This window comes from Natator depressus, chromosome 5 (genome assembly GCF_965152275.1).
Source record: "Natator depressus isolate rNatDep1 chromosome 5, rNatDep2.hap1, whole genome shotgun sequence".
NCBI classification, from domain to species: Eukaryota; Metazoa; Chordata; order Testudines; family Cheloniidae; genus Natator; species Natator depressus.
Window position 1 is genome coordinate 5,427,966 of NC_134238.1, and position 24,693 is coordinate 5,452,658.

The following is a 24,693-nucleotide window of genomic DNA, read 5'->3' on the forward strand; positions in this document are numbered from 1 at the left end:
GTTAAATAAGTTGTAAATTGCTATTAGATCTCAACTGCAAGGCACAGCAGAGCTGCAAAGAGGCATCATGGCCTCCGACTCAGGAGATCTGGAGTGCCACTGACCTGCAGTGAGTCCTTGGGTGGATCACTTCCCATCTCTGTTTCCACTGTCATGTTGGACTTTAAGCTCTGTGGGGCAGAGGCTGTCTCTCACTCTACATTTACACAGGGCCTCGTGCAATAAAACCCTAATCTGGGTTGAGGTCTGTAAATGCTACACTAAAATGGAGATAATGGCACCGACCTCCTTTGTAAAGTGCTTTGAGATCCGCTGACGAAGAGCGCTATAAAAGAACTGGGATCAGGGGTCGGCAGCCTTTCAGAAGTGGTGTGCCGAGTCTTCATTTATTCACTCTAATTTAAGGTTTCGTGTGCCAGTCATACATTTTAAAATGTTTAGAAGGTCTCTTTCTATAAGTCTATGATATATAACTAAACTATTGTTGTATGTAAAGTAAATAAGGGTTTTAAAATGTTTAAGAAGCTTCATGTAAAATGAAATTAAAATGCAGAGCCCCCCGGACCGGTGGCCAGGACCCGGGCAGCGCGAGTGCCCCTGAAAATCAGCTCGCTTGCCGCCTTTGGCCCGTGTGCCAAAGGTTGCCTACCCCTGACTTGGATTATTATTATTAATTATTATTATTAATACAAATAATTTATTAATGCAGGGCAGCATGTAATCTGTGAGCAATCAAATGTGCTAGGCGGGCATTGGCACTCCTTTTCACTTGGCAGATTGCAGCAAGCTCATCCTTTTCGTTACGTTGCCTTTACTTTTATGCCCCTGATTTCTTAACCCTTTGGAAGGCCATCTGGCTAAGCACATTATACCAGTTCTATCCAGGCAGCTCCAGGTTGCAGACTGGCCCATAGGCGGGCCAGTCATAACCTAGAGCAGTCCAAATTACATCGGGAGCCATTTTGGTCCTCTAACCAGTCCAGACTGCCAAGGGGGCAAAGGTGGCTTCTCCTGCCCCCTGGTCTGCAACTAGGTGTGCAGCGCCTCCTGGAGACAGGGTGCACAATCTCATTCTACCTTGAAAAGCTAGCCCTGACCATGTGGATTAGGGTGAACCAAGCACTAGGGCTGAAAGGAGCAGGCAGTTGCAGCCTGAGGCTGGGGGAGACTCAGAATTCTCCCACTTTGAACAGCAAATGCATCAACTGTCGGTCAGGTTTGGATACCCGTACTCACGCTGGGTAGGGCTTTACTCAACAAATTGTCCCATTAAAGTCTCACTGCTACTTAGTGAGAATCAGGGTGTCAGAATCTGGCCCTGCATGCAAGGTGTGTGACTGCGAAGAAATTGCCTTGTTAACCCTCCTTAAAACTACTGTGCGTAGCCATGTGGTAGTGGTGGGCAGGACTTGGTTACATTAGGAGAGGGGAGCCGCAACAACCGGTTTTCACAGACCCTTCTGAAAGGGTTAGGACAGCTCTGTTTAACCCCTTGTCAATGAGAAGAGACTTGGCCCATTACATCTTTATACCTGTGTCTATGGTGTAGGAAAATGTTGTCCAATGAATCTTGTTTTACGTGACCAGTTTCAAGCTGTCTGGAGGGGCTCAGGAATGTGAGTACCAACATCAGGGCAGAGCTGCCAAGAAGCGCAATGCACCCCCCCCCAAACTAGTTGTGAGTTCTGAACTTAGATTTCACCACCCAAGTATCAAGTGTGAACTCCTCAGGCAATACAACAGCCTTACCATGGAGTCACCGACTGTCCCCTTGGGCTCTCCGATCTATCCTGCCACCCAGGCAAACTTGCCTTTGATAGATGGTCCCCGACACCAAAAATCACAACAATATTCAGGATACTCCCAGTCCCAAAAGGAGCAGTACTTACCCCAGGTCAATTGCACTTTAGATCCTACACAGAAGACAACTCTTGTAGCCAATCCTATAATAAATTAACTAAAGATTTATTGACTAAAAAAGAAATGAGAGAGTTATTTACAAGGTTAAAGCAGGTAAACATACACACAAATGAGTTAGTCTTAGATTATAAAAGGCAATAGAAGCTTCTGTAATATGCAAGCTGTGTGTCCTTTAGGGCTAACCCAGGCCAACCCTGGGGAGCTTTTGCTTAATAATCCTTGCCCCTCAGAGTCCAAATGGCATAAAGATGCAGATCATTCCTGTCAGGGATTTTTATTCCCTTCCCCCAGAGTTCAAACTGATGGGCAAGTCTCCATGCACGTCTCCTCTTTGTGTTTGTGGGAGGAGCCATCAGCAATGTCTTTTGTCCTCCGATGTTCCACAATGGCTCGTTTGGTTTCAATGAGCCACCTTGTGGGCAGGACTTAACGCCTTCTGTGGTAAACTAGCATGGGAAACTTGGTAATGCTTCTCTCCTGACTGGGGAGAGGGGTTTCCAATTTCAGAAAACACACTTGTACAATCACAGAACAAACACTTAAATCCTCCCTTATAATGTGAGATACAGATATTCTAAGTGAGGTTACTCCATGCAGCACCTTGCAAGCATTTCAGAGAGTCTAAACACAAAACACATTTTTATAAATCTAATACCTCTTTTAATAATACTAACACACAGGTGAGCCGGACTGGTTTCAGCTATGCAGTCATCAGTATTCAGTTGGGGCCTAAGGGCCTTGGCATGAGCCGGCACCTGTCTGCCAGCATCACAACCAGATCAACCAAAGTCCCTGGCATAGCAGAGGTGAGACAAAACTCCACCGGAAATTCGGGGGGTGCAATTTGGAACCATGTTTAAACCTGGCTATCTTCCCAGGGAAGACAGTGCCTGATGGAGAGGAGATGGAGAACCTTAGTTAGGTTCAGTGTAGCACCCAGAGAAAGGGATACAAAGCCAAGAAGAAGAAGAAGAAGAACAACAACTGTACAGTGTGTAGTATCCCTCCACCCTAGCAACTGTTTCTACTGAGGGGATAGGGGATACGTTCCTTTAGAATCATGTGATGATCCTGCAACCTGTACTCACAGCAGTAGACCTGGAGGACTCAATGGGGTTATCTGGGTGAGTAAGGATTACTTGCATGTGTAAAGGTTGCAGGATCAGGCCCTAGTTGAGTATACCCACAAATCAGAGGTAGTTTTTCAGCAATCTCTACTAGTCATGAGGAGAGATTAATAAGACTGGGACTATTCAGCTTGAAAATGAGACGACTAAGGGGGATATGATAGAGGCCTATCAAATCATGACTGGTGTGGAGACAGTAAATAAGGAAGTGTTATTTACTGCTTCTCACAACACAAGAACTAGGGATCACCAAATGAAATTAACAGGCAGCAGGTTTAAAACAAACAAAAGGAAGTATTTTTTCACACAACACACAGTCAACCCATGGAACTCATTGCCAGAGGATGTTGTGAAGGCCAAGACTATAACAGCGTTCAAAAAAGAACTAGATAAAATTTATGGAGGAGAGGTCTATCAATGGCTATTAGCCAGGATGGACAGGGATTCAATGCCATGCTCTGAAGTGTCCCTGCCCTCTGTTTGCCAGAAGCTGGGAATGGGCAACGGGATGGATCAGTTGATGTTTACCTGTTCTGTTCATTTCCTCTGGGGCACCTGGCCTTGGCAGGAAGACAAGATACTGGGCTAGATGGACCTTTGGTCTGATCCAGTGTGGCCGCTCTTATGTTTTCTTGTCATTTTGTGGTGCAGCAGCCTCAGCATGTGAGGTTCTGACCCTCACTTACCGCAGTTTTCGCATGAGCAAAAAATCTACATCCTCTCACCCAGTCCTGTAGCCTTACAAAACCAAAGCAATGTTTTTTTTTATGCTACCTCACTTTCCTGGTACTCTCTCACCAGTCCTTCAGACTATATGCTTTCACCTTGAGGCATCTCAGGACTTCATAAAGAGTCTTTCTGTGTAACTCTCCCTGCATTGCCACAGCAGATGCTCAACTCTTTCATGGCCTTCAGATGTGTCACACAACCTGTCTTTGTACTTGTTTAGTAAATATAAATTCCCATTCAGGTCAGAGTGACCTGTTAGCACTCTAAATACAGTTACTTCACTTCTATCATAGCTATTAAGTGTGCCATTACCCTCAAGTTTAGGACATATTTCATACAACCTTCATCCTTTTTTCTCTTTGGTCCACAGTTTTTGTCATTCCTTCTTAAGTTCTCTCTTAACCAAACTTTTGAAGTCCTCTTTACTCAGAGTGATCTTTATATCAACGTCCTCATTTTTTAACACATTTTTCACTGCTTTATCTGCCATTTCAGTGCCCAGTATCCTGGCTTGTCAGCATCCACACTATTACTATGTGTATATCTAATTGTATAAGCTTCATAGCTGAGAACAATATTTCATTGATGAAGTCATTCCTGCTTTTTGAATGCTCTCTTTGAATGCTTTCTAATTGATAAAGAGTCAGGATACCAGTCACGGTTGGTCACACATCCCTTATCCAGGTCAGTGCCAACAGTAGGCCCATCAGTTTGGCCATCACAATGACCACAACATTGGATAGTCTAATAGATCTCTTAATTCCAGATTCAGGGATACAAAGGGCTGTTCCCTTCCCACTCTGCCTGTGATGTCATCTCTAGAGTTGTCAGTATAGATTTGGCAATGCTGAGTCCATTTGCCATGTATAAACTCATAAATCTTGGTTTTCATATTTGATGGTCTTGCTCTTTGTTTTATTGTATAATTCCAAATCCACAACTGGAGAGACAACTGTCCAGCTAGACTCTTAGTTTGATTTCCCATGACTAAAGATTTTAAATTTTTTTCAGACCTTGCTTTTCACCCATAAGAACAGTTATACTGGGTCAGACCAATGATCCATCTAGCTAGTATTTTGTCTTCCGACAGTGGCCAGTGCCAGGTGCTTCAGAGGGAATGAACAGAACAGCACTCATCAGGTGATCCATCCCCTGTCATGCACTCCCAGCTTCTGGCAAACAGAGGCCAGAGACACTTCAGAGCATGGTTTTGCATGGCTGCCCATCTTGGCCAATAGCCATCGATGGACCTATCCTCGATGAACTTATCTCTTTCTTTTTTGACCTAGTTATACTTTTGGCCTTCACATCATCCCAGGGCAACAAGGTCCACGTTGGCTGTGTGTTGTGTGAAGAAGTACTTCCTTATGTTTGTTTTAAACCTGCTGCCTATTAATTTTATTGGGTGACCCCTGGTTCTTGTGTTATGAGAAGGAGCAAATAACACTTCCTTAGTGACTTTCTCTACACGAGTCATGATTTTATAGACCTCTATCATATCCCTCCTTAGTCGTCTTTTTTCCAAGCTGAAAAGTCCCTGTCTTTTTAATTTGTCCTCATATGAAGGCTGTCCCATACCCTTCGTCATTTATGTTGCCCTTCTCTTGATCTTTTCCAATTCTAATATAGATCTTTTTTGAGATGGGGTGACCCAAACTGCACACAGTAGTCACGGTGTGGGTTTATGGTACCATGGATTTATATACTGACTGGGCTTATGATATTTTCTGTCTTATTATCTATCCCTTTCCTCACAGTTCCTAATGTTATCTTTTTGGACTGCTGCTGCACATTGAGTGGATGTTTTCTGAGAATTATCCACAATGGCTCCAAGATCTATTTCCTGAATGGTAACACCAAAGTTAGACCCCATCATTTTGTATGTATTGTTGGGATTATGTTTTCCAATGTGCATTACTTTGCATTTATTAACATTGTATTTCATCTGCCATTTCGTCCCCCAGCCTTGTCAGATCCCTTTGAAATTCTTTGCAGTTAGCTTTGGAGTTAACTATCTTGAGTAGTTTTGTATCATCTGCAAGCTTTGCTACCTCACTACTTACCCCTTTTCCCACATCATTTATGAATATGTTGAACCACACTGGTCCCAGTACAGACCCCTGGGGGGCCCAACTATTTATCTCTCGCCACTGTGAAAACTGACCATTTATTCCAACCCCTTGTTTCCTATCTTTTAATCAGTTACTGATCCATGAAAGGACCTTTCCTCTTATTCCATTGCTGCTTACTTTGTTTAAGAGGGACCTTGTCAAATGGTATCTGAAAGTCCAAGTGCACTATATCCACCGGATCACCCTTATCCACATGCTTGTTAACCCCCTCAAAGCATTCTAATAGATTGGTGAGGCATGATTTCCCTTTACAAAAGCCATGTTGATGCTTGCCTAATAAATCGTGTTCATTTTTGTGTCTGATAATTCTGTTCTTTACTATAGTTTCAACCAATTTGCCGGGTACTGAAGTCAGGCTTGCTGGCCTGTAATTGCCAGGATCACCTCTGGAGCCTATTTTTAAAATTGGTGTCACATTAGCTGTCCTCCAGTCATGTTGTACAAAGTCCAATTTAAATGGTAGGTTACATACCACAGTTAGTAGTTCTGCAATTTCATATTTGAGTTCCTTCAGAACTCCTGGGTGAATCCCATCTGGTCCTGGTGACTTACTGCTGTTTAATTTATCACTTTGTTCTAAAACCTCCTCTATTGACACCTCACTCGGGGACTGTTGATCTGCATATCATTGTACCCATAGCTCTTTTCCCTCACTGGTATGCTCCCCCATCTCCCCATTCTGCTGTGAATATCTTTTGGTAGCTTCTGCATAGGATATTTTGTGGGTAGTTTTAATTTTCTCTCTCTAGCTCATTCCGCTGTCACACACAGTTGATATGCTGCACTGTGCCTTATCTCCACGATGGCTGCATTTTAGTTTTGTTCCTTTCACAGAGGGCTCAAACAAGCATTCCCCTCCACATTTACCACATCTCATTTTCCCCTTATAGACAGCCACCACCTGCCTAAGCCTGTGACCTTTATAACATTGCACAGGGGCCAGGATATATAGTTTAACCTAGAGGAGTTGATCTCTATTAGCCCTATCAGGTAGCATTGCACCTTTAAATGTTACTGAGGTGGCTATGGATGGTTTTTGTATTCTTCCCAGCTCCTGCTCATTAACCACTCAAATAGCACTTGGTCCTCACTATACCACTTTTCATTTCATCCGCAGTCTGGGGAACCCCATACCTTATCCCTCTGGCTTCAATCATAAATTTAGGTAGCTGGCAAATTACTTTTATTTTCCCTAAAATTGTAGGTTTACAAAGTTTCTCAGCCTGTCCCTTATGTGCACATTCTACTCATAAATCTCCACCCTGCATTCTTTGAGCTCTTAATAGAGCTGATACTTCACCTAATCTATTCTGCTGTTTTCACAGGATTCACATCTCATATCTTCAGCTAATGATTAGATAAATATAAGATGTTAGTCATTTTTCTTCCACCCCTATCGGTCTGCTCCCTCTTCTTCAGGTACAGAGCTTTCTATTCTCCCCTGCCACCATTTTCCTCCTTCGAAGTCATTCCTCATCACTTACTTTTTCTGCTTAATTTTCCAACTACCAGCCTTTCCCTCTCACTCTGTATTTCCAGCTCTGTTCAGCCAACCCAGAGCTCCAAGTCCAAGCCCCAGCTCTCAGCCTACACAGCCACCCTAGGCCTAGCCCCTCAAGTTCTCTTCTACACTCAGCTTCCTGGCTTTATACTAACCAGCCCACTCCTACCCTGCTGGGCTTCATGATTAGTTAAACCTGGCTCTCCCTCCAGGTACAGCCAGGTACCATAATTGGCCTCTTAGGCCCACATGAACACCTTCAGGGCCTGTGTGGGGTCAGTGGCAGATTAGCCACTAGGCCAATGGGGCCCATGCACAGGGGTCCTGGCCAATTGGGGCGCCCCTGCGCCCTGACCCGCTCGCCTGGCACTCCTGCTGGGGAGTGAGGTCAGGGCACAGGGGCTTGCCCCGCTCTGCCTGGCACTCCCTGACCCCACACTCCAGCAGGAGCACAGAGTAGAGCAGGGCAAGCCCCTGTGCCCTGACCCCATTTCCCCAGCAGGAGTGCCAGGGAGGGGAAGGGCTGCAGGGGTGGGGTGGGGCCCCACAGAACCATAATCTGCCTCTGTGTGGGGTTCACACCCTATCGCAAACATAAATAATAAGTATTATTATAATATACATGAATATGATCATTCATCGCCCACTTCTGCCATCCTGCCAAACATTCCATATAGTCAGTGCTATGGCGCCATCTAAAGAACGGTGAAAGACAAAGGATATATAGGAGCAAACTCCAGCCTTTCAAATCCTTTACCTCTGCTCCTGGAAGCAGGGAATCTAAGGCTATGTCTACACAACGCACCTTACAATGGTGTGTTTTTTCACACCCCCGAGTGACAAAAGTTTGAGACAAAAGTGCCAGCATAGACACAGCATATCTCTTGGCTCTTTGAATCCAGCTCCTCCTTTTCCACTAGTGCCTCTTTGACGAGGTTGAAAGAGGAGAACAAGGATAACTCCAAGGCCTTGTCCTCACTAGAACATTACATCAAGTTAGAACATGGACTTAAGGAGCTGTGTTAACTAACACACTGCTGACCACAACTTTGCAATCAGTATAGACAGGGGTATGTGGTATCCAGCACTGTGTCAGGTGGTCATGATTAATGCTTGCACCACATGCGAGGTAGGCATGATTATCTCCATTTTATAGATGGGTAAACTGAGGCACAGAGCCGTGACACTGCCCAAGGCTAGAATAGGGTGAAACACAGCAGCTTTTAAACAGTGCACAGCAATACTACACAAACGATCTGGCTACGAAGCAATGAGCACTTGGCATGAGATTTAAAACGACCAGGATCTCTTTTTAAGGTTGGAGAAAATAGAGTCGGAAACTGACTTACCTGAGACTAGCATCAAGGAGTGGTAAAAAAAAATGCAGGTCAAAATATGCTGAGTCAGAGCTGTAATATTAGCTTCTTTGTAAACGTCAGTGCACCTACCGAGTATAAACACTGGCAAGGAGCAAACAGAGGCATTCTTCCCAGTCACTGAAGAATGTTTCCCTGTGTTAAGTTGTGAATTACTGCAGACCTGCCATTGACCTGAAGACCCTGCTGAGCTAGATTGTAGACCAGGGTGTTGTCAGTAGCTTCCCACTGCCATACACTGAGCTGATGTCCCTCCAAAACTCAGAAGGCTCTGTGACCGGGGTTTCCCTATCCTTAAAAGGCAGCGCTACGTGGCTGCAGTAGGGAATGCGAGTGAACAGGGATCTTTAGGGAAACTCAGTGATAAACTTCCAACTCTAGTGCTCAGTTTACATTGCTTTGCATTTTCAACGCTCTTTACAAAGACAAGGACTAAAGACTGAGATTCTCCGTGACATCCCTCAGAAGGACTGTGGACCGATGAGGCCTGGAGGCTGGCTCTGATTCTGACAATGAGCCAAACCCCTGACCTGGTAATTTTTCTAACATAGCTCTGCTAATACAATTTCATCTTGTGCAGTCATTGCTTCCCAGGAGCGAGTTCCCCCATCCTGTAATGGACACATTTACATTTAGCTGCATTAAAACACACACTGTTTGCTTTGTGCCCAGCTTACCAAGTGATCCAGATCGCTCTGTATCTGTGACCTAGCCTCTTCATTGTTTACCCCCCCCCCCAACTTTTGTGTCATCTTCAGACTTTCTCGGTGACTATTTTATATTTTCTTCCAGGTCATTGATAAAAATGATAAACAGGGTAGGCCCAAGATCCACCCTGAAAACCTGTTTCAGTGTGTCTGCAGACTCATTTTGTACTCGTTTAATATTTAGCAGGTTCCCTCTGCAGGAATGAGAACTAGAAACTTACTTTAAAAAAAAGTCTGAATGTGTCACGCAGGCCACATAGATATATCAATCAGGCTAAGTCTGGCCTGTGGGCCATACATTGGACAGGCGTGACTTAGCACAATCTCATTTGGGGCCTGTAGGTATTACTGTAATACAAATAAATAATAATATTGTATGTGGGAAACTAGGTTCTTGTCTCATGGTGCCTTATCATAGGTTGTGAACAGACCTGAATATTTTTCTGATTGGAAACACTTCCTCTAATATTTCCACAATTTGATTTTAGCAAAATGTAAGTGCAATATAGAAGGACTCATACTCCAAAATTTGGATCTGGTTTGAAGACCTGGATTATAAACTCCCTGGAGTTTGGCTGGTGTTTAGTTCTAAGGACCTGGTTTGGTTCACTATACAGAGAGTAGGCCGTCTGAAAAAAATCATATCTGATTAGCCTGTATGGAATTTTTATCACCTCAAAATACCTGGCCAATGCTTATGTTATTAACAACCTAATTCTACAGTCAACCTGTGGAATTAGTTGCCAGGGGATGTTGTGAAGGCCCAACGTATAATTGGGTTCAAAAAAGAACTAGATGAATTCACAGAGGATAGGTTCATCAATGGCTCTTAGACACAATAGGCAGGGATGCAACCCCATGCTCTAGGTGTCCCTAAACCTCCAACTGCCAGAAGCTGGGACTGGATGACAGGGGATGGATCCCTTGAAATTGTCCTGTTCTATTCATTTCCCTTGACTCTGAAGCATCTGGCACTAGTCACTGTCAGAAGTCAGGATACAGGGCTAGACAGACCATTGGCCTGACGCAATATGGCTGTTCTTATGGTATTATTTACTATTAGTGCCTAGAGCCTGGGTTGAGGCCCCATTGTGTTAGGGATTGTACAAACACCTAGTAATAATAATGCCTTGCTCTCTCCTAATGCTTTTCATCAGTAGGTCTCAAAGCACTTTACAAAGGAGGTCAGTCTCATTATTTTACAGATGGGGAAAAGGAGGCACAGAAAGCTGAAGTGACTTGCCCCAGGTCACCCAGCAGGCAAGTGGCAGAGCCAGGAATAGAACCCAGATTCCTGTCCACTGTTCTGTACACACGGCAGTCCTGCCCCCCAAAAGGTTATAATTGAAATAAACAATCGGTGGGACTGAAAACAGCGAAGTGACTTGGCCAAGCTTACGCAGCAGTTAATAGTACAGATGGGCCTAGAGCCAGGTTTCCTGACTCCCAGTCCTGGCTCCTATTCATCAGCACTCTGGACTCAGGCGTCGCCCTAGCCAGGGTGGTAAATGTTTTCGACACCCCTCTCACAGCAGCCAAGGCAAACCAACAACAACCACCCACCACACACAACTGGCCAATCAGCAGAGGGAAATAAATAAATAAAAAAGCCCAGTGGCAACAGCAGTTCAGTGCCCCCTGGAAGTTGGCACCCAGGGCAGCCATGCTGCTTGCCTGCCCCAGTTTAGATATTGCCCAGAATGGTGAAAATCTTGCAAATTGCAGCTGATCTTGCAAGAGTCCTATATATGGCCAAGATCTCATAAGACTTTCTGGTGAGAATTTGGCACCATCCACTATGAACCCAACCTGATGCCTTTGTTTAGCACCAAACCCGAACCTTAGCTAACCTCTGGATACAGATACCTCCCATATCACATAACACGTGATACTGGATTGAAAATCTGAGTCCAATACATTTGTTAGCCCATTTAGTAAACATTCTTTTCTCTTGAAAATCTGATGAAAATGATTGAGGCCTATGTGTCTCATAAATGTGGTTTCTGGGATCTCATGTGGATTAAATTAGGGGACCCTGTGGGAAGTTCCAGTGGCAAGTGGCTCTCCGGATATGTCTACACAGCAAAAAACCCCACAGCAGCAATTTTCAGAGCCAAGTTCAACTGACTTTGGCTTGTGTTATGGGGCTAAAACTAGCAGTGTAGATGTTTCTACTTGGGCTCTGAAAACTTGGTGGGGCAGGTGGGTCTCAGAACCCGAGTGGAACATCTACATTGCTATTTTCAGCCCTGTAGTGTGAGCTCCATGAGACCAAATCAGTTGACCAGGGCTCTGACACTTGCTGCCATGAGTGTTCTTTTGCAGTATAGACATACTCTTTCTGGTCCCAAAAAACAACTAAATTTCAGCATGAAATAAACAGGTTTGTGGGGCTAGACGCAGGATTCCCAACTCCAAAGCATTAACAAATCATGTTGGGCTCCCAAAAATCATAATATTGGTTTAAAAATCATTAGGTTCTTTTATTAGGGTGCCCTTGGTTCACATTTTCAGGCTTTTTTGTGCAACTGGGAAGGCTAGGAACTGGCTTGCTTGCTTTTCTTAAAAGAAAGCTGCGCGTCCCATGTAATCACTTGCCTCTAGGAGCAAGGGCATCAAGGAAAACCTCAAATATCATGAGGTGAATGATAAAATCATGAGAGTTGGCAACACTGTTAGCGGTGCCCGGGACTGTGGTTCTTCTCGCGGGAACCGAGGGATCAGATAAAGGATTCGAGCAGAGCCGCTGGCATTTCCAGCAGGGCAGCTTCCAGCCCAGCGGGATGGGCGGCAACCCTCTGGCCCTACCGCGTGGGCACTGGCAGGAGGCGAGGCGGAGGTATAGGGAGGCGGTTCACGCATCCCCAGAACGCCGACGCTCTGGTACTTCTGGGAACGAAGAGACCTCGTTCCCTTGGCAAATGCCTGGTCATGCTGCATGGGGTGGAGGGGGGCACCATTTTGAAGAGCAGACCGCCCTGCCCCCACGCTCCTTGGCCTAACCTCAGCCCCTTGGCGTAACCTGGCCCGGTCGCGCCAACAGGGGCGGGTGCTCTTCGCTAGGGCTTCCCCACCCAACCCCAGGCCCCGTTTGGTCTCAGGGCGGCCCAGCTCCCAGCTGGGCGAGGGGCCTGCCCGGGGGTGGCAGAAGGGGCTACAGGGACCTGGGGTGAGCCCTGGGAGGGTGGCCACAGGGGGCTGGAAGGGGACCCAGAGCAGCCCACGAGCACCACCCCGCCCCTAAGTGGGGCTCGCTTGGGCCCAAGCCCCTACCCAGCCAGGCCCCCCCGCTCCCGTAAAGCGCCATGACGCCCGGCACCGCCGGCTGCTGAAAAACTCCCCCCAAAGTCGCGAAATTGCCGTAAATCGGGGGAGGAGCGCGGCAGAAGCCTTCTGTCTTCTCTCAGGCAAGCGTGCTGATTGCTGCCGGCACCCGTGGGCGGGGCTAAGAGGACAACACAGAGCCGGGGGGCCAAATTAGCCAATCAGAGGAGAGGAGTCGCCCGTTGAGCCAATCGGGAGCGGCCAAGGGGGCGGGTGTCGGCGGCAGCAGGGGCGGCTGCGTTCCACGTGGGGCTCGGCGGGCTGTCCGCGTGAGGGCAGCCGCCGGAGATGAAGCTGGAGCCGAGAGCGGCCGCGGGCGGCGGCGGCGGCGGCGGCGGCGAGCGGGTAGGGCCGGGGGAGACCGGGGTTCCACGCCCCCTCCACCCCCATCTTCCCAGCCCGCCTTGGGGGCTCGTCGTCACTCTCCCCCCCCGGGCCTGGCGGCCTCCCCCCATTGTCTGTGGGGAGACGTTTCCGGCTCGGGGGGGGGGAGGCAGAGCCGGGTCTCCTCCCAGCCCGGGCGAGACACGGCCCGGGCGGGGCGGCGGCGGCGGCGGCGGCGGCGTCATGTCCCCGCCTGGCCTGGAGCGGGGTATTTTCCGGGCCCCCGTCGCTGGGCCCGGGGCGGGGGGGGATCGGCTGCCGCGTGTTGTGACCTGGAACCGAGAAGGGAAACGTTCGCTCTTCAGCCGCGCGAATGGGTGTGAGAGGCCCCGGCCGGGCGTGGGTTGGGGCTACCTGGGGGGGAAGGAATCCTGGCGGTGGGGGGAGCAGGGAAATCCCCCCGCCCCCGTCACCCTGAACCGAGTAACCTCCCCGCACCCCGCTGCTGGGATGCTGCGCTTCGTAACCCCGGGGGAAGGTGCCCGGGGGCTGCGGCGTGTGGCCCCGATCCTGCGAGTTGTCCTGCTTGAACACGCTGCGGGAGCCTGGCCTGGGGTTGGCGCTCAGGTGGGGTCCGTGTGGTTAGTGAAAACTCAGGCAGTCTGCCGACGCCTCCCGGCACTGTCACCGTAGCTGTGCCAGGGGAAAGGAAACAAATCCTTGCCCAGAGGAGCTTGCCCTGAAAAGCCCCAGATCAAGCCGTGTGGTGAGGCTGCAGTGCGTCCGTGGTATTAACTGATATGGTGTGTGTGGCTTATTATATTAGTTGTTAGACAAAGGCAGCTAGTGAATCATTGGCCTGGCAGGCAAAATTCTTCCCAGCACTGGGTTTCTTGACTCTCCATTTCTGCTCTGGGTTAAACATCCTGGTAAGTGAGTGCAATGTGGAGTAACTTGCATTGCCTCTCTAGATGTGGGCCTACATATTACAAAGAGCTGGAGCTGGAAGGGATCTTGGGAGGTCGTCTAGTCCATGCAGAATTACCTCTCATTCTGAAAGATCCCAAAGTACTTTACAGAGGAAGGATGAGCCAACCGTTAGGATGCTAGGCCCAGGCCTGGATTCAATTCCCTGCACTGCCCCAGGCTTCCTGTGTGACCTTTAGGTGAGTGATTTAGTGTGTGCCACAGTTCCTCATCTGTATGGTGAGGATGACAGCGCTGTTCTACCTCATCACTAAAGACACTAAAAATGTGTGAAGTGCTTAAGCACTGTGGTATCCAAACACAGACACACAACACGCACAGTTGGCCAATGCAGAAAGAAAACCAGCTAAAACCTCTCCTTGCTGTTTTTCCTCTAACTTGAGTAACTGTGATCACAGTTGCGACACGTACAGCAGAGCCTCAAAAAGAACAGGAGAACTTGTGGCACCTCAGAGTTTTGAACGCCAGAGTTACGAACTGACTGGTCAGCCACACACCTTGTGTGGAACTGGAAGTACGCCATCGGGCAGCAGCAGAGACGCGTGCGGCCCCCTCCCCCCAATAAAAATAAAAATATACAGTGCAGTGTTAAATGTAAACTATTAAAAATATAAAAGGAAAGCTTGAATAAAAAAAGAGTTGACAAAGTAAGGAAACGGTTTCTGTGCTTGTTTCATTTAAATTTAAGATGGTTAAAAGCAGCATTTTTTTCTGCATAGTAAAGTGTCAAAGTTGTGTTAAGTCAATGTTCTGTTGTTAGCTTTTGAAAGAACAACCGTAACGTTTTGTTCGGAGTTAGGAACGTTTCAGAGGTACGAACAACCTCCGTTCCCAAGGTGTTCGTAACTGGAGCACTAATAGGGAAGATAGTCTGAAGTGACTCTTCTTTTAAATTCAGTGCCTCAGTTTCCCCCTCTTTAAATGGGGATAGCATTTACTGACCTCTCCAGGGTGTTTTTGTTTGTAAAGCACTTTTCAGAGGGCAAGGCTGTGGGTAAGAAGTAAAAGACATTTGATAGTCTGATTGGGTATATAAATTACCTTCCCGGGGCAGTGCCAGCTTCTCCATCTCATGCTGGCTGTGCTTCAACCCTCTTGTGTAAGGCAGAGAATTTCATTCAGTCTCCATGGCCCATTTCGTCCTAGACTATTCTATGGTGGGTCTGTGGGTGCCAGTCCTGGAGGTGGCTTGGGTATTAAGGTCCCTTACCCATTAGGAACTGGGCTGAATCCCACCCAACCTTGAGGTTTCTTACTGACTCTGCTTTGGTGACTCATGCTTTCTCCCAATGGCATTTATGATCAGATCTGCATGGCTTCTGATCGGCTTGTTTATGTCATCACAGGTGTTTGACAATGCGGAGGGAGACATGGAGACACAGGAGGAGAATCAGGATCTCCCCAAGAAAGGCAAAGCCCAGGGAAGGAAAAGGGCTTCAGCCCCGGAGGGCGTAGTGAAACAGGTGAAACTCAGCCGGGCTGATCTGTACAAGCTGCCCACCAATGAGGAGCTGAACCAACTGAAGGAGACGGAGAACCTCTTCCATTCCAGCCTTCTCCGCCTGCAGGTCAGGAGAAGCCAGGGAGTCAAATAGGACCCACTTTGTGCTGCATTCGACCCGGCAGCCCGATTCTTTCCAGCCAGGAATGTGTGTTGGGGATTGGGGAGGCTTGGGAAGCAGCAGGTGGATTACGGCACTGGGAACTGCCAAGCTCCAGTCCCGGTTCGGCCGCTACCATGGAGTGAGTCCCTTGATCTCTCTCCAGTTTGTATAATGGCACCTTATAATGGCACCATTGAGCCTCTGGCGGCAGCACTGAAAGGAAATTTGATGGGTTTGTTCATTTGGGGTGATTTCATTTTCAGCGGGAGAACAAACGATTCACTGATTCTTCACCTGCAGCATGATGGGTAGACAGTAGCGCTGGCTGAAAAATGTATGAAAATTTTGGCAAAAAAAGCCTTAATTTTGGGGGATCCGAATTTTTGAAATAGATTTTTGTGCCTGAGATGGTAGTTTTCATGATGAGATCACAAGACTGTTCCTGCTAGAAGCACTGCTGCTGAGCCCTCTCTATCTGCACATTTCTACCGTCAAGCGAAGTGCAGGGTCCCGAGCTTTGGATTCTGCTTCTCCTGTTGGGGTTCCGCAATGTCCCATGGGTCAGCACTAGGGGAACCTAATTGCAGGATCAGGGCCTCCATTTGGGGGAAGAAGGTGGTTGGGGAGGCCCTTGATTTTGGCTGCTCTTTGGACATTGGCTTGACTTTATGAGTGAGTGCTGAACGTGTGCCTGGCATTGTGGATAGTGCACTGGGATGCCTCGGGTGTGGGTGGGACACGTTTGCCTGTTGGGGGTGGGGAGGCATTGGACAGTGTTTTGGAAGTGTAGGAATGTGCATTTGCTGTAGAATTTGCAGAGCTAGATAAAATGGCCCGATGGCCTAGCGGTTTGTCTTGTGTTTGTGGTCTCAGAGGCCTTGGGTTCAAACCCCGCATGAACCCTGGCTGGAAAACTGAAAAGTATATATGCATGTTATTGGGCTCAGTATAGGGCTAAGTGAGTGAAATTTAATGGTCTGCAATAGACAGGCGGTCAGGGTAGATGATCTGAGGATCTCTTCTGACCTTAAACGCCCTCAGTTGAAGAGGAGCAGTTCTGAGCCACGTTCTGTGCCAGCTTGATGGCTGGGCAGGCAAGCCCACACCTACGTCTCAGCCCTAGCTCCTGGATGCTGCAGTGTCTTTTGCTGTAGCAGGGATTCTTTCCCTTCACGCTTCCCAGCCACAGTGAAACTGATGTCAGTTGAACCCGTTTGTTCTGGGTAAGCATCAAACAAGAGCGGAACTGACACTTGTAAGTTTTCGTGCTGCTTAGCAATTAACAGCAGCACGGGGACTGACATGAATTACCACTGGCCAGTGGAGGATCCCCCTTGGAGGAGAATAATTCGTATTTGGTATCATGCAACCATATTACCCGTATGTCCGGGTGCTGGAGAAACCTACCTGGCATAGAGGAGTCATTGAGAGGGGCTGGGAGCTCCCGTCTTACCCTACAGAGAGCGTTACCCTCTGGTCCTGACTGGGAATCCCCCTTGAAGGGCAGGATAAAAGTCAGCAGTGATTTCCATTGCTGAGGCTGCCCTTCACAGTCTCCCCTTCTCTCTGCAGATCGAGGAGCTGCTGAAGGAGGTGAAGCTAAAGGAGAAGAAGAAGCAGAAGATCGATGCCTTCCTCCACGAAATCAACACCCTGCTGAGTGCTGTCCCAGAGACCCTGGAAACCGATGTATGTCCTGGGGCGGCCGGGGGAGGCGACGGGGCTGTCTTACAAACTAGCAGTGCTGGCAATGAGCCACTTCCAACCGGCTTTGCCCTTTGTGTTTCACAAGTCGTGTTTATGACTCAGCCGAGTGGTGCAGCGGTTCCAGCCCTGCTGGGTGTACTGCTGTTCCCCCTCCGGAGAATGTTTCTGGGGTGCATAGATCCTGCCCTCCCCACCCTGTAGGGTCCTGTAGCTGTAGGGTCCATGGATATCATGGCTGGGATGTATATACGTATGGTAGAGAATACAGGAGAGAGGACTGTGAAACAAAGGGGGAATCCCTGCAGGACCCGTGTCCAGCCACTGAGTTACGGCCTTTGGTTCAGGGTCCTACACTCCCCCTTTGATGCTCTGAGCAGTATTTTGGTGGGTGACCGAGTCCCAGCTCACTTGGCAGAGCCCTGCTCGTACCTGGGTGAGCTCAGCCATTGCTGGGATCTGGAGCTATTCTTCACCCCCCTCCCTGCCTTCCACAGCTCGCCGACCAGTCCTGGCTCCCAAAGGATGTGAAGGTTCCGTTCCTCCAGGTGCCTTCCAGCGTAAAGGGGAAGTTCCGCTTCCTGCCGCCAGCCACGGTGACGGTGGTGGGGAGCTACCTGCTGGGCACATGCATCAAGCCGGAGATCAATGTGGACTTGGCAGTGACGATGCCCCGGGTGAGTCCAAGCACCCCTGGTAGGCGTGGGGTTGGTATGGTGCCACAGCTGAGCCTGCAACTTCCCGTGTTCCATGGCCGATGTCTTGTCCTGTAGAAGGTTTACGCTGAGTGCTTTCACAGGGTAAAGATGCCCAGTGCATGCAGGTCCCGGATTCTCTATCTGATGTGCCAGGCTTACCGTTCAGGGTTTAGATCAGATGATACATCGGTCTCAGGCCTTGCTTTGTGCCTGAAGTTAAGGGAGTTGGACCTCATCCCACGGGGACTCCATTGTCCCCGCTTCTCCCAGTCTAACCAGATCAAAGCTTCCTGCTGCTTGATTTCCAGATAACCTGTCCCTTTCTCCTGTCTGCTCCCTCTGCCGGGGTAGGGACTGGGCCTTTCCATTGCACCCAAACTCATTGGCATTAATCTGGCTTCCTTAGCCACCATGTGGCCTGCCCTTGGCCTGCTCCTGAGCCTGTGTCAAAGAGCAGGTGAAGCCTTTGCACCATTCACCTGCACTTGTAGTAGGTTATATGCCAAGAACTCGCATAAGAGCGCTTCCCGTGCCAGGACTTCCTGTCCCTCTTTTCAGCTCGCTCCTCAGAACGACTCTGCCTTTTATGTGCCTGGCTTTCAGCTAAAGTGACCCACCTGGGCTGGCTGTCAGGGTGAGTCAGCCGAATAGCTCTGCACTTCCCTGCAGGAGGCATGCGGTCTGCTAATGCTTGGCAGGCTGGCTGCAGTTTGCTGGCACTGTTAGAGCTGGAGTGGATGGCTCTTCGTTCTGCAGTGCTGTTTCTCTGCCTGTCACTTTCTCACCCCAGAGGTGGCTGCATGTCTACAGAGGAGAGAGGGGCATGTGTGCTGGGCTGAAGTGGGCTCTGGAAGCATCAGAGATGATTCTTCTGTCCCCTTCTTGCTCAGGCAATCCTCCAGGACAAAGACAACCTGAACCAGCGATACCACCGGAAGAGAGCCCTGTACCTGGCCCACATTGCTCAGCACCTCTCCAAGGAAAAGCTCTTTGGCAGCGTGCGATTCACATACATGAACAGCAACCATCTCAAGCCGATCCTGCTCCTGCAGCCTCAAGGTACCATGTCTATGAACTCCCCACCCACCCGTCATTCCCCTAGGGCCTCCTGATCCCCAGGGCTCCTCTCACCTTGTCAGTGAAGTTGCATAGTTCGGTGGCGCCATCACATCGAGCAATGCCAGGTCTGTGTGCTTGCTGCAACCCCCACCCCATATCACTGGCAGGGCTGTGCCCAAGGGTCTGAGACTGGTACCTGTGTGAACAGGACATGGGGCTGGGAAGAAAACTGGCCTGGAATCGACATTGATGTGAATCACTCCGGGAGCCGGGCTTGGACTCCTGGCCTCACAGACTAGAGCGATCAACAGGAACTGGCAGTGCAGAGGCACTAATGGGACCGGGTTGCTCTGGGGGCTGAAGACTTTGGAAGTAGCCCAGGCACCTGGGCAAAGCATTCGGGGGTGCGGGAATGGGCCTTCCAATGTCATCCTGGGCCCTCCAGGAGATAGGGGTTTGTTTGGCTGCATTAGCAAAGGGCTGGAGAACAGTGGGGACTCCAGTGAAATGCCACAGTGTGCAGCACTGATGCACCCCGTCTGGTCCCCCTTATCTTGCTGCTTGAGCAGCGTCCTCTGTGCCCATGACTCTTTCCAGGCCAACTGGAAGAGGCCCACCCCGGCCTTGGAGCCAGGTTAATCCTAGGGTTGGGCCGTCGCTGCTAGGCGTGACGCTCGCTGCCAGGCGTTGCATTGGCCATGGGTCGCAAGCTGAGGGCCTGCTCTTGCAGGCACAAAGTCCGGCAATGGAGAGCCAGGGGTGATTGGCGGAGCATTGGGGGCAGGACGAGAGGGGGCTAGGAAAGGTGAATGAGAGACGCGTTGTTCTGTGCCTTCCCTTGGCCCCTCCCAGGGATGGGAGTTCGGGGTGGCTGGAGACGTGGGCAGGTTCAACTAGGAGGAGTTATCGTCAGCGCTGTTGATTCATCGTCCTCGTTACCGATAATGTCTCAGTCTCCTGCTGGGAGCTCTAAGGAGTAAAAGGGAAAGGTCGGTGATCTCGTCCCTCTAAGGAGAAGGGGGTGGTGGCCCCTTCCTGGGTTAATCCCCTGACCTGTGTCACTCTCTCTGACCTCGCTCCCCCTTGGTGCTTGCAGGTAAAGACGAGAAGCTGGTGACTGTCCGGCTTTATGCCTGCCCCGCCCCTGGCTTCTTCAAGCCCAGTCGCTTGTACCCCAGCAAGAACAACGTCCGGACGGCCTGGTTCCTGGAGCAGGGCTCCCCTGGAGAAGGTAGGGCTGGGACATTCAGAGTTGGGGTGTGCGGGAGCTGGGTGCGTGGCTGATCCTGGGATAGAGGCCATGGGGGGAGGGGAGCTGAATTTCCTGTCGGGTGGGGTCATGGTGTAGCCTGCAGCAGAGAGAGGGAGTGTGTATGTGGGTTTTTCGCTCCCTGCAGGGTCTCTGGACCCACCAGCATTCCCTGCTGGATCCTGTCTGGTCAGTGGGCTCAGTACACCCCATATAGGGGCATCGAGTCACCAGAGGGTCTGCCCTCACATTGCACCGTTTCCTTTCCCTGCTCGCTGCAGTCTGGCTAAGACCTTCTCCCACCGCAATGGGGAAACAGCAATTTGCTGCTCCCACCCTGCAAAGCTGGGAAGGCTACAAGGCAGCACCAGCTCGAGTCTGCAGCCAGTCCCCGCTGCCGTCCTCCGGTGCAAGGGATGTCACGTTCTGCAGCCAGCCCCTTGTGGCGCTGCAGGTTCTGTGGGAGTTTCTAACTGAGAAGGATGCGGAGGGTTCGACTGGGTTAAAAGTGCCAGTAACTTGTCTGATTGGGTCGGGCTGCCTTGTTCCCTCCCCAGGAGCCGCCGAGTCCCCCACTCCCCATTACAACAACTCCATCCTCTGTGACACGGGGCTGGAGTCCAACCTGCTCTTCCTCGCTGGCGCTGGCGCCGACTTCCCCGGCATGAGGGACGGAGTCGCCCTCCTCAAAGTCTGGCTGCACCAGCGGGAGCTCGACAAGGTAGCCTCGTCTGGGGATGGGCTGGCCTGCTCAGCTCTGCCCCTGCAACCCCAGTGTGTGTGTGGGGCCGGGCCTCTTTTATTCCCACATGAGGAGTGGGGAAGGGACGGGGGCATGTTGTCCCTGGCCCACTCTGCCTTTGGTGTGTGTGTGTGGGAGGCGCACCAGCCTGGTATGCTCCCCGCTGATCTCCAATAGCTCCCTCCTGCCCCCGGGTTCCTGCTCTGTAGATAGGAATGGAAGGTGTGCAGGGTCGCTGCCCCATTGAGGTTGAGCTTCCTGGCCCTGTCTGGTCCCTGGTCCCTCAAGATCTCATGATGCTCCATTCAGACCAGTCCAAGCGATTGGTTCGCTCCCCTGGCTGGGGAAGTGTGAACGGCAGGGTGTCACCCTGGGGCAGGCAGGCCCTCTGTCTGCTGTCTAGGGTCCAGTGATGGTCTCTGGCATCAGTGCCTGGCCCTGCCATGTTCCCTTGCTGGCTGTTCTGGTTCCCTGGGGAAGGGGTTTTGGAGCCACAGAAGATGAAAGGCGCTTAGATCCCTGGAGCAGTCCAAGAGGCAAGGGTGCCCGTGCCGGCATTGCTGGGTGAAGGGCAGCCGAAGCTGGCGTCGTTACTCAGCTGAGCCTGGCACTGCAGGGAATCAGGCTGCGTGCTCTCGGGCTCTCTGGAGTTGCCGTTGCATTCACCAAGGCAGCCTGTGACTCCAGGGCAGGCCTGGAGCTTGCCCTAGCTTTGTGTCTTGTCTCCCAACAGGGCTTGGGGTGTCTCAACGGCTTCATGGCCTCCATGCTGGTTGCCTACCTGCTGGCTAAGCACAAGATCAGCCAGGGGATGAGCGGCTACCAGGTGCTGAGGAGCGTTCTGCAGTTCCTGGGTGAGCTCCCCGATGGCAGCACCTTTGGCTTGGATCACAGCCGAACCTAGAACCCAAAGGTGTAAAGCTGGCGCATAAACCTAAGTGTGCCACGCAGCCAAGGCTGGGCTTGGAGGGGCCTGGAGGACAGATGTGCCTCTGTCCCTGTAGGATCCCCAGTTAAATGTCCTATGGCAGATGGATAAGAATTCTGAGCAAGACCAGCCAGATCCTCTGTAGCTCCCACCCTAGGGTGAAGGCAGGATGACACCCTGTGATTTGATCTCTAGAGAGAGAGTTAAGAAACCACGACAGTCCTGTTGATTTGATGGTCTGGAAACTTACAGCAAAATGCAGCCTTGAGCTTCACCCGCAGGGTTAAATGGCTGTACAGGGAGAGTATTTTACAGCCCAGTCCTGAGGTGTGGTACGATATACTCCCCCCAGCACAGAGCACTGACCCTTTCTTTGTTCGCAGCTACCTCGGACCTGAGTGCAACTGGGATCAGCCTGTCAAAGGACTCAGACAGCTCGCTGGTAAGGAGCAAGTGTGGCTCCCGGCAGCGTGGTCCGGTGGCTAGGATGGGGTACGGGCACCTGGCTTCTATTGTTGGCTCTGCTGTTGACTGAGCGTATGCCTGTGGACGAGTCACTTAACTGCCGTGCCTTGTCTTCTCTGTCCAGGGATGCAAATACCCCCCTACCCACTGTGCTGCGCAGGGGAATGGCCTGCATGGCACATGGGCTGTGCTCCGCGTTTGCGAGTTGCTGTTACTCTAAGGGTCTGGGTGGTGCAGAGTCTGTTGCTGCGTGTATCTCTGTGGGTGCTGCTCCTGGGTGCTAAGCCGCATGCTCTCTCTTCCAGCCCACCCTGGCCGACTTCCACCAGGCGTTCGAAGTGGTCTTTGTGGACCCCTCGGGGTTGGTGAACCTCTGTGCCGACATGACCGCTAGCAAGTACAAGCAGGTACTGGCAGTGTTACGGATGGGCAGCCCCATAGAGTCTCGCCTCCCTCTTTTTCCTCCATAAGGCTCTCTTTGCCTGCTGTTTCCAGGCTGGTCTTGCCAAGTGGCTTTGTCCTGGCACAGGCCTGTTTGGTACTAGGAGCTAATTTCCCCTTGCCTGGGACGCCCCTCCCCTTTCAGAGTCAGAGGCTTTTCTATCCCAGCTGTAGTGTATTACAGACAAGCAAGTGTAGGAAGGATGCAGCTTGTGCGTTGGCTGCTTGTGCTGTGTCCTGCCCAGCAAGCTAAACAGGGTGAGGCCCTGTGTGTGCTGGGATGGGAGACCTCAGAGGAACGGGGTTCTGTAGGTGGTGCTCTTCCTATCAAGTGAGTGTCCCAGCATGGTTCTAGAGGTTGCTGTACAGCTTAAAGTGCTGTCTTCTGACACTGTGTAGAACCAGGCTTTCTGCCTGCTTGTGGTCATTGGAGATCTTAGGTACTTTTCACAGGAGCTGGGATCCGAGTATGAGCATCTACCCCTTATCCCTGTTGTGTTTTCTCCCATTCCATGTCGGTTTTCATATCACACTCTTCACCGTAGCATCTGAGAGCCTTCCAGTAGCGCACTAAGCAATGTGACTAGTGTGTCGTGTGTTGGCTGGTCTCTCCTCTTCACCACACACACTGCTCACTCTGGGGAGGAGTGTCTTGTTTTGCTAGGGTTTTTGTTGTTGCTGCTGTTAAATGCACCTTTTGCTGCGTGTGCCGAGCCAAGCGGCTGCCTAGGCTGAGAGCTCACTAATGAGGCTCTAGCCTGCTGTCCTTGATCCTTAACCCCTTTAGGATCCCGTGATGAGGGAGTGGGGCTAACCTAGGGAGAACGGGGTTAAGAAGCTGGCTTCAAAGCGACCAGAGGAGCTAGCGGGCAGGGGTTTTGCGAGGGAGTTCTCCAGGTGAAGGAGGAGCGACTGAGTGAACCTGGGGGTGAGTTTGTCTGGTAGTTTGTTGTGTGCGTGCTTGCTTGCTCTGTGTGTGTGTGTGTGTGTGTGTGTGTGTGTTTAAAAAGGATAGTGTGCGCTGTATGCTGAGCCTAGCGACCTGTGACAATAATCTAGGCAGAAGTCCAGCAGTAGAGTGAAAGCGATCCCGTCTGTTGCACCGAATGCAGCGTGTACAGTTACCTTTAAAACAAATAAAAGGAAGTTCTTCGCTCAGCGCACAGTCAACCTGTGGAACTCCTTGCCTGAGGAGGTTGTGAAGGCTAGGACTATAACAGGGTTTAAAAGAGAACTAGATAAATTCATGGAGGCTAAGTCCATTAATGGCTATTAGCCAGGATGGGTAAGGAATGGTGTCCCTAGCCTCTGTTTGTCAGAGGGTGGAGATGGATGGCAGGAGAGAGATCGCTTGATCATTACCTGTTAGGTTCACTCCCTCTGGGGCACCTGGCATTGGTGACTGTTGGCTGACCGAATACTGGGCTGGATGGACCTTTGGTCTGACCCAGTAGGGCCATTCTTATGTTCATACACTGCAAGCACCTCATAGCCCTCAGAGACATGGGACTGTCTCTTGAGGCCAGGGTGCTGGAACAATTGTATAGTGGGGGTGCTGAGAGCCATTGAACCAAACTGTGAATCCTGTGTATAATGGAAACCACTTCAAGCCAGGGGGTGTGGCAGCACCCCCCACATCCCTAGTTCCAGCACCTGTGCCTGAGGCCAGAGTGGCT

At 50.4% G+C, this 24,693-nt stretch overlaps 1 protein-coding gene across 2 annotated transcripts in view; it reads left to right on the forward strand.

Annotated features, from left to right (window-relative positions):
• Positions 1–13,024: 13,024 nt before the first annotated feature.
• Positions 13,025–24,693, forward strand: part of NOL6 (nucleolar protein 6) — a 73,212-nt gene continuing 61,543 nt past the window's right edge. The window contains exons 1-10 of one of the 2 annotated variants that reach the window (XM_074953878.1): positions 13,025–13,161; positions 15,474–15,695; positions 17,304–17,420; positions 17,933–18,112; positions 19,024–19,192; positions 20,289–20,423; positions 20,999–21,162; positions 21,917–22,037; positions 22,495–22,553; positions 22,882–22,983. In XM_074953878.1, coding sequence (XP_074809979.1) covers positions 13,105–13,161; positions 15,474–15,695; positions 17,304–17,420; positions 17,933–18,112; positions 19,024–19,192; positions 20,289–20,423; positions 20,999–21,162; positions 21,917–22,037; positions 22,495–22,553; positions 22,882–22,983 — 1,326 coding nt within the window. In that variant the 5' untranslated portion in view covers positions 13,025–13,104. Of the gene's footprint in view, positions 13,162–13,431; positions 13,520–15,473; positions 15,696–17,303; positions 17,421–17,932; positions 18,113–19,023; positions 19,193–20,288; positions 20,424–20,998; positions 21,163–21,916; positions 22,038–22,494; positions 22,554–22,881; positions 22,984–24,693 lie in introns of those variants that run through there. The other variant, XM_074953879.1, reaches the window with a different exon arrangement.